Source organism: Gouania willdenowi, chromosome 6, assembly GCF_900634775.1.
Source record: "Gouania willdenowi chromosome 6, fGouWil2.1, whole genome shotgun sequence".
In the NCBI taxonomy this organism is placed as follows: domain Eukaryota; kingdom Metazoa; phylum Chordata; class Actinopteri; order Blenniiformes; family Gobiesocidae; genus Gouania; species Gouania willdenowi.
In genome coordinates this window covers 63,055,447-63,065,099 of record NC_041049.1, presented here as the reverse complement: position 1 = coordinate 63,065,099, position 9,653 = coordinate 63,055,447, and the positions used below count along the sequence as shown (strand labels likewise).

At 35.9% G+C, this 9,653-nt stretch overlaps 1 protein-coding gene across 1 annotated transcript; it reads right to left on the bottom strand.

Moving 5' to 3' along the window:
• Positions 1-270: 270 nt before the first annotated feature.
• Positions 271-9,639, bottom strand: LOC114464981 (annexin A2-like). The gene is made up of 13 exons (XM_028449676.1): positions 9,538-9,639; positions 8,956-9,013; positions 8,778-8,871; positions 7,305-7,399; positions 6,307-6,420; positions 5,552-5,642; positions 5,404-5,483; positions 5,261-5,320; positions 4,397-4,490; positions 2,591-2,686; positions 1,273-1,331; positions 943-1,065; positions 271-859 (listed from the first exon to the last, which is right to left on the bottom strand). The coding sequence occupies exons 2-13, from the start codon at positions 9,001-9,003 to the stop codon at positions 800-802; spliced, it is 1,014 nt and encodes a 337-aa protein (XP_028305477.1). The 5' UTR covers positions 9,004-9,013; positions 9,538-9,639; the 3' UTR covers positions 271-799.
• Between the last annotated feature and the right edge of the window lie 14 nt (positions 9,640-9,653).

The following is a 9,653-nucleotide window of genomic DNA, read 5'->3' as shown; positions in this document are numbered from 1 at the left end:
AACAGAAAAGATTCAGTGAGCAGCCGTTCTGTCCACACGTTAAAGCTAAAAAGTTCATTTCCTTATATTTGTCTTTCTTTTACATTGTATTGTGGTGAAGACACACTAGTCACTCCTTGTGAGGGTATCACTGTTGAATTAGTGCCATGGACCGTCTTACCTCAAACTCTCACAGTGCGCATGCGCGAGCACCGTAGGACCGCTGTAAAGTTGACGGACCGTACCGCCCACGTCTGTCCGGCCAATTCCTGGTCCATCACATCGCCAGCGTTTCTTTTCACAAGTCTTTTATTTTATACAGATTAGTGATGCACTGAAATTCCAGCCACCAAAAATGTTCAAATCTCCGAAACACTTTTCTCACCAAAAAAAAGTAAACCCAAACTGAATGTTCTAAAGATGTGAGCAAACATCGCAGTCAGCGTGCGCACTTGTTTTGAAACATTAATAATTGAGAACACAATTGTAATTGACTTTGAGGATAAAAAAATAATTGCAATTTAATTGTAACTGGAAGAGATGCTGGTCACTGTATCCGTAATTGAAATGTAATTGAACTTGGGTAATAGAAAACGTAATCATAACTGAAAAATGTAACTGACCCCAACCCTGGCTGTTGTAGATATCTGAGAAGTTCTTCCCAGGCTTTGTTTTCAGATGATTCAACCCTTCAGACTTCCTGTGTGTTGGAATGTATTCAGGTTTAATGGATCCAAAAGCATCTTTAATAACAAACAGACAAAAGAGGCGTTTTTGTGTGACAGAATATGAGATGTTCCTTTCAGTGGAAGGTGTTATTTTACTCCTCTGGTCCACAGAGGCTGAGCAGGGCTGTCTGATAGTCTCCTTTAGTGTGTTCCTACCAAACCAAAACACAAGGAAAGATTGGAGAAGCTGCACTAAATAAAAAAACATGATCAACTATGAATCGTTCTCACTCACTGTGATGGTTTTCTGCAGCGATTGTCCAAAGTTGCTCTTGTACTCGGAGCAGATCTTTTTCAGGTCCACCTCACAGCGGGACACAATGATTCTGGTCACTATCTTCTCTTTGGCTCCTTTACTCTGAGCAGACAAAGGCACGAGTCAGCACTTTTTGAGTTGTGAGACGCTCTCTGCAGACGCTGATGCAACGGCGTTGTAAGATCCTAACTGAACGTTGGCGGTTCCTGCTGCTAAAATGGAACTTTCACAAGCTGCCATACATTTTTAAACAATGTCTAGGCTTTAGATGAATCCCAGTCACACACAGGAGGATAGGATCAGGAATACCTTCATGGCTTCATTCAGTCTTCTGGCAAAAAACAGCTGCTTGTTCTCAAAGCACTGAACTGAAACAGAGAGAAAGCCAGTAAATCCCTACGTAATGCATTACTTCTAATCAGGGTTGGGGTCAATTACATTTTTCAGTTACAATTACGTCTTCAATTGCCCATGTTCAATAATGATTACAGTGACCAGCGTTTTTCCAATTACAATAATTTTTTTATCCTCAGCAAGTCAATTAAAATTATGTTCTGAATTACAAAATTTCAATTCCAATTAATCACAATTACTGAGCTTGAAATGAATAAGCCCAGAAAAGTTAACCTTTCTCTTGTGTTAGCTTTCTGTTAGCATCTCTTATGATAACAGGCCATAAATCAGCTGTAAAATACACTAAAAACAAATATATATCATCTAATGTATTTCCTATGTATTGATTACCTTGTTAGGCTTCCTAATCAATGAAAATATAAGTTTTAATATTTTGGTGTGGGATTCTGAGCCTTTTTTGTGTCAGTATACCCTTAGATTTATATTTATTTTAATGTTAAAATGGGCAAATGCTTGATATGAAACATATTTTAATAATTGTTAACTACATATGTGTAGAATTATACATAGAACTGTAACATGGTTCCCCAGTTTTGCTTTAAATTATAATTGACATTTATACCAGAATTTTCATGGCAATTACAATTACAAAGTCAATTATCAGAACTCAATTTAATTACGATTACGACAGCAACAGAATTTCTAAATTACAATTACAACTAGAATATAAGCATTTCCTGAAGAAAATGCAAGTGAGGATGCTGGTGTTGGCCCGCGTCGCACTGCATTAGCTTAGCATTAGCATTGCTTTTGCATAAGAATAGCCTTAGCATTAGCATAGCAATAGCATTCCATTAGCCTGGCATTAGCCTAGCAATAGAATTAAACTGGCATTAGCACGAACCTAGCAATGGCATTAACCTAGCATTAGCACTGACCTATAATTAGCTAAGCATTAACCTAGCAATAGGTTGAAAAAAGTTGAAAGGGTTGAAAAATCTGAAATTTCAAATTGAAATGAATGGGAAAGAAAAAAATTAATAAGTCAAAAAGTTTAAATCTCGAGAACTTTCTGAATTTTTGTCAAAATTAGAGAAACAGCGGAGGGGGAGTTAAACTGATAAGAATAGAGAGGATACCTCCTGCATCCTCATGAATTATAATTACACCATAATTGTAATTAATTATCGATTATGCAATTACAATTATAACTGAGCCCAGCTCTGCTTCTAACAGACCATGAGAAAGATAAAGAGGAGTGAAACGTGTTTACCCAACACCAGGAAGGATCTCTTTAGGTCTCCTTTCACCTCCTTCTCAATGCTCTCCTGCATGTCGTAGGGGCTGTAGCTCTTGTACCTCTGAAACACTAACGGTAAAAAAAACAACAACAAAATGTGCTATTTAAAAGTAAAGCACTATCAATGCAATGAAGCTGCTGGAGACAAAAAATGTTTTTATCATAGAAATCCATTGCGTAGGCCTCCTTGATCAATAAATCAACAATCATTTGCTCACAAAAAGATGTCAAACAGAGGTTCCCACCAACCTTTTTTGGCTCGTGGCCCCATTTTGATATCACAAATGCCACCACAGAGACATTTTTTTCTCTAGAATTAGTTTTTAAAGTGTGTTACAAATACAGAGAAGCTGGAATTAGTGCTTTACCTCAAATATTTTTATACTGCATTTTATTTGAACTAGATTTATATTTGAGAAAGTTTAAGTATAGGATACAGTTATATAACATTTATTGTGTATGACACAATAAATAACAAATCATTTTAATCCGTTTTGACCTAAGTTTCTTTTATCTTATTTTTTTTAATTTACCAATTAATAGACATTTCAGGCCACCCTACATGGGGACGATATCACTGGGAATACTGGCAACAAACTAGAACAAAAAATGTAGTCAAGTAAATCACTGTCCTACTTTATTTATGGTATACTGTACATAAGTGGGGTTAAGTTAATCATTTTATTTTATTTAATATAACCTTCCTTCTTTGATTATTTTGTTTCAAAACAAAATAAAAAAATAGAAGAAACTGTTTTTTTTTGATAAATTTAAAACTAGAAACAGGAAACGGAAAAATCAAATACCGTAAAAAAAAAAATGGTGTATTTCTGATCGCTTTTAAAATAAAAAATAAAGATAGTAACATATTATATTGTTTTGTTTGTTTGTCTTTAAAAAAGAGCAACGCATAAGTCACATCACTGATGAACTGGATAGAATCATTATTAATAGATAAAAAAATCAAAACAAAACGTTACAGAAAGCACACACAATATGCGAATTAAGGAACAAGAGGTGGTGTAATGAATCTACTGGTGCTCCTTGTTTCTTGTGATCAACTTCCGTGTGTGTTGATGGCTGCCGTTAGTGGTTCACGGTATTATGGTACAATCGTAGAAGTTCCTCACAATCGATAGTCAGTCACCTGTTTATTTGGATACTATTTGGACCATAATAATGAAAAACAAAACAAACGTGAGCAGCTTTTTAGACTTTATTTTGACCACATTTTTATAGCTAGCTAAAATTTGTTACTCGTTAATAATTTGTGCATATTTTGACCGAACAATATTATTTCCACAACTTCAGATCAGGTCCAACTGAAGACTCTACATGCCAAGTTTCATGCTCCCCAAGGAGTTGGAAAAAGTAGGTCTTGCAGTTTTCACAATTTTATAATGATACACGAATTTCAGTGGTATATAAACATTTTCATACATTTTAATTGATTTATTCTTTGAAGCATTAATATTATTTTATACAGTTGCAAAGCTTAAAATTTAAGTGATGTTCGTACACATTTATATGTATCCATAAATGCAATGGGAATAATAATTAGCTAAATAATTTATCTCTGTGTTTTGGTTTTCGGCCTTGGTTGTCCCATTTTCGGTTTTGGACAAAAATTTTCATCTTGGTGCATTCCTAAATAATAATAATAATAATAATAATAGCACTAATAATGGTGGAAACCACATCTGTACATATAACAATGCTTAGAAGTGAAATGGGAAAGTTTTATTTCTAGCAGCTGGACAGATGTCAGGAGTTACACACCTTTCTGCAGATGAGGAACACTTCTCTCAGACATGATGGAGATCCAGGTTGGCACATCGGTTCCTTTTATTCTCACTCCAGCATCATAAAGAGCCTGATTTAACAATAATTACATAATTAAATTCAGGGTTGGGGTCAATATGAATTGTAATCGCGTAATTGATAATTACAATGATGGTGTAATTTTAACTGTAATTTCAAAAATATGTTGCTGTCCTAATCATAATTAAGTTGTAATTGAGTTCAGATAATTGACTTTGTAATTGCAATTGCCTTGAAAATTCTAGAAAAGTTGTTCATTATAATTTAACGAAAAACTGGGGGAACCATGTAACAGTTCTATATGTACCGTGCTACACATATGCAGTTATTAATTATTAAAATATGTTTCATATCAAGCTTTCCCACATTTTACCATTTTAAAAAATGAAATCGAGGAATATACTGATACACCTATATTTTTATTGATTAGGAAGCCTAACAAGGTAACCAATAGATAGGAATGAATTTAGATGATAGATATTAGTTTTTAGTGTATTTTACAGTTCATTTAGGAGCTGTTATCATAAGAGATGCTAACAGAACGCTAACACAAGAGGAAGGTTAACTTTTAATAGGTCATTTGTTTTAGGCTCAGTAATTGTGATTAATTGTAATTGTAATTTACTTTCTGAAGATAAAAAATAATGTTAATTTAAGTTTAATAGGGAAAAAAATGCTGCTCACTGTAATCGTAATTGAATTGTAATTGACCATGGGTAATTGAAAATGTAATGAACCCCAACCCTGACTAAAGGTAATCTATAATACAGATATATTTTTTTCTTATAAAGTGCTAAAAGCTATATTTTCACACAGACTTACTCTGGCGTCATCATCAATCTTCTGATAATCAACCACAGCTGAAGCATCGGCTCTTTTGGTCTGCACAGATAAAATAAATAACAAACAGCTGATGTTATTGCTCTGCTTTGCTTCATAAACCTTAAATAGAGACTTTATCTGACCTGCACCAGAGCCAGGAGCAGCTTAGCAAAGTTCCCTGAAGTATCCCCAGCCACGTCTTTGTCCAGGTCCTTCTTGAACACTGTAATGTATTACTTCAGCTTTAATTCTCCGATTTCTGTGTGTGTGGTGTTTTTGGTATAAACTCACATTCTTTGTAGACGCTCTTTATTTCCACCAGTTCAGCGTTGCTGCGTGAGCACAGTATCTCAATGAGAGTTTCTTCATCTGTTCCCAAACCCTGAAAGGAGAGCAGGACCTGTTAGCTGGGCTTTAGTCATTCCTCCAGCAGAGGACAGTGTCACCCTTTTACCAAACTCAATGAATGCTTTACTTTCACAAACAGCACCAAACTGTGTTACATTTGACCAGGGGTGGGGTCAGTTATAATTGTAATCGCAAAGTATGGTGTGATTATAACCGTAATTGTAATTGAAAAATCTGTTGCTGTATTAATCGTAACTGAATTATAACTGACTTCAGAAAATGGACTTTGTAATTGTAATTGGCATGGAAATCCTATAAAAATTGTCAATTATAATTTGAGAACCATGATAAAGTTCTATGGCTCACACATACTGTATGTAGTTAACAATCAATAAAATGTGTCACTTTTCTTGAGGATCATTTTACCAATTAAAAAAAATTGAAATCTAAGGCTATTGTGAAAAAAACCCATTTCAACCTTTTTCAACCTTAAGCTAATGTAAGCCATTGCTAGGTTAACGCATAGCTAATGCTAGGTTAATGCTAATGCTCAGTTAATGCTTACCAAATGCTAGGTTAATGTTTTTGCTTGGCTAATGCTAAGTTAGTTCTCATGCAAGTTTTCACACCAATGATCTGGTTGGATTTAACCTGTAGGCCTCAGCTGTGTATGAATGAGTACGTCACGTATGACAAACCTTGATGGATCCTCTGATCTCTGAGGCGTCGTACTGGGTTGTACTTTTCATTAGTCCAAGAATCACTGTTTCCAGAGTCCCAGACAATGCTCCTTTAAGAGCTGAGATCATGTCCTAAACACACAAATATACATATACGATGAGATTAATAAACCAATCATTGCACAGGACCTGCTTAGCTTCATACCAGGGTTGGGGTCACTTATAATTGTTATTGCGTTATTGATAATTAATTACAATTATGGCATGATTATATTTGTAATTTAAAATATACATTTCAGCTTTTTCAATCTTATTCCTAATGTTCAGCTATTGCTAGTTTAATGCTTAGCTAACGCTAGGTCAGCGCTAGGTTAGTGCTCATGCCAGTTTAATGCTATTGCTAGGCTAATGGAATGCTAATGCTATATTATGGCGAAGGCTATGCTAATGCAAATGCTATGCTAATGCTAAGGTAATGCAGTGTGACAAGGGCCAACACTTACAGCATCCTCACTTGCATTTTTTTAACTCATTCAGTGCCAGCCATTTTCAGATGCTCTACCCCCCTCAATGCCAGCATTTTGACTGATTTTAAAGACCCACAGAATCTTTTCTACTATGACTATCTGAAATACGACACCAGATTCTGAAAGATTGAAGGCTCTACTTTCATCAAAAAAAAACAAAAAAACATTTGTTTCTGGCTCGTTTCCTTCTTTTGTAATCAGCTGTTAAATAGAGCAAGTTTTATACAAATCTTCAGTTTTAGAGCAAAAAGCTGAGAAAACAGCATTTTTCTAAAAAAAAAAAAGCCTGTCAGTGAGTTTAAAGCTATTTTTTTTTTACTTTCGTGACAACTCTAACATCTGAACATAGTTTCCTTATATAAAACTATTTACAGCTGATTTTGGACCTGTTATCATAAGAAATGCTGGTCACTGTAATTGTAATTAAACATGGGTAATTGAAAAATGTAACTGACCCCCAACCTCGCTTCATGCCCTGGACTGGATTACCTTCTTTGTCCTCCGTTCATATGCAAAAGCTATCTCTCTCCTTTGGGCATAGGTTCGCTTTGTCAGGACATCAATGATGGTCTGCTCGTCCACTCCTAACGATCGAACACATGAGGAATGAGACGAGTAAATACAAGGGATGGAAAGAAAAATTCACTAGCAACGCCATTTGGTCTCAGACAGATGTTTTTAAATGTTTACAGAAAAATAACTCTCTGCTTTTGCGCTTTTGAGACATTTCCAACCTCTTTGGGTAAATGATGACATAATAATTAGGTATATTCCTGTTGGCCAGGACAAATCTTTCCTCGTCGATTCATCGTTCCAACTTGGCTCTTCTGCTGAATCCTTCTGCCCATGGGTTTGCAGCCAATGGTTTAGAGCCAGCGCCCAGTGTTGAGGACTGACATGGAGGACTGCCCAGCTCGCTCACACCACTTTGAGCTCCATGACTCACAAATACCACCTCCTCATTCACAGGGAGACGCTGCAAATTCCAGCTCTGAGGAATCCATGCATTTGTTGTTCTATTGTTTTTTAAGCGTTACTATGAGGATGTCACAGTAGTTAGATAATGTGGAAGATTTTCTCTCCTTACATAATACAAAGTGCCTTCTTTTAAAAATGTAAAAACCCTTAATAACAAAGCTATGAACACAGAAACCAGTTTGTCCAACATTTCCACTAAAGTTCACTTTGTTCTCCTTGTGTTTCTAACATTATTTTCTGAAGCAGGTCAGACTAGGTCAACAGTGGGAGTTGCTTCATGTATCACTGCAGCTTTTCATTACTAAGGATCCTTCTGTATGGCAGTCTACGGCAGGGGTTCTCAACCTTGGGGGCACCAGATGCCTTTAAGAAACAGATTTTTTTTTTAGCAATTTGAGCACATTTTTGCTTATTTTACTCTTTTTCTGCAACTTGCCATATTTTAATGCTTTTTTCATCACTTTTTCTTGCCATCTTTTTGCTACTTCTCCATCAAATTTCAATACCTTTTCTGCACAGTTTATTTTTTCCACTTTTAAGACGTTGTCGGCACTTATAAACCCTTTCCACCACTTTTCCTATACTTAATGTCACATATGTTGACCCATTATTGTCATTTTTAACCTCTTTTCACCATATTTCATGTTTCTTTTTGCCAATTTAACCACATTCACAATTTGTCAATGCCATTATTGACACTTTGAACCTTTTTTAACCACTTCTTCTGTCCGTTTTCGTCTCTGGTACCTTTATTTTGCCGGTCGTGGGCTAAAAAAGGTTGAGAACCACTGGTTCATGGTACCTAGCGTTTATCTGTCTTCATCCTTATTTATTTATTTTTTTTATTTTTTAATGTTCCTCATCCTCTTCCTTTTTCTATTCACAAAGGAACAGATCAGCAGATGTTTTCCACTCAGGACTCTGGTTTGACCTGAATGAACTGCCTGCTGTGAACAGAATATGATACACACAACAGTGTCACACCTTTAGTTTTGATGGCTGTCTCTATTCTGGCAGCATCTCTGTCAGGGTTGAAGTCCAAAGCAGGAACCACTGTGGGGTACAGGGGTTCATTGCCCTGAGAAGGGACAACAAATATAATAATGGTTTATTATTTGTAATCAATATCGCATACACAGCAAACATGTCATTTCTTTATTACCCCAACATTGAGAGACAGCTGTCCCAGAAACTCTGACACCAATGCCATTTTGACAGTCCTGAAAGAGACAAAATGTCACGATTATAAAACTTTCTGTAATCTATTGACTCTTTAATCTGTTGATGGGATTATTTTACCTTTGCATGAACTGCCTTTATTTTGGCTAAACACTTTATTTCATTAGAAAGAATGACTGAGTAAAGCATTGTCTGTGAAACTGGAATGGATTTTTTTTGCAGTTTTTCAAATCATAACATCTGGTCCAAATAAGAGCACCTCTCCCATTTCTTGTACATTTTGACACATCCATAACAGTTACAGCTGGTCACACCTGAGTTAGTGTATTGCACTCCAGACCAGTACGACAACTAAACCTATTTACAGGATCATAAAATAACCTGAGCAGTAACCCAACACCACAGAAACTTAATGAAAAGCAACATTTAGTTTGCACAAAGCCCTGGGGCAAGACTAATGAATGAAAGCTTTCAATAATCCTTATACTTAAAAACAGATTTTCCTCCTCTCATTCTAAAGTACAAAATGCAGAATCATCTTCTTTATGTGGAAGTTCAAACCTACCGTTTCGGAGCTGGGGTGATGAGGTTGTCCTGATGGTGTTGGGAGTGGAATGGGTGTGGATGTCTTAACTTTTCCGACTTCCTCTTTCAACTCCTCTGAGTCGGGATCCCTCCCCT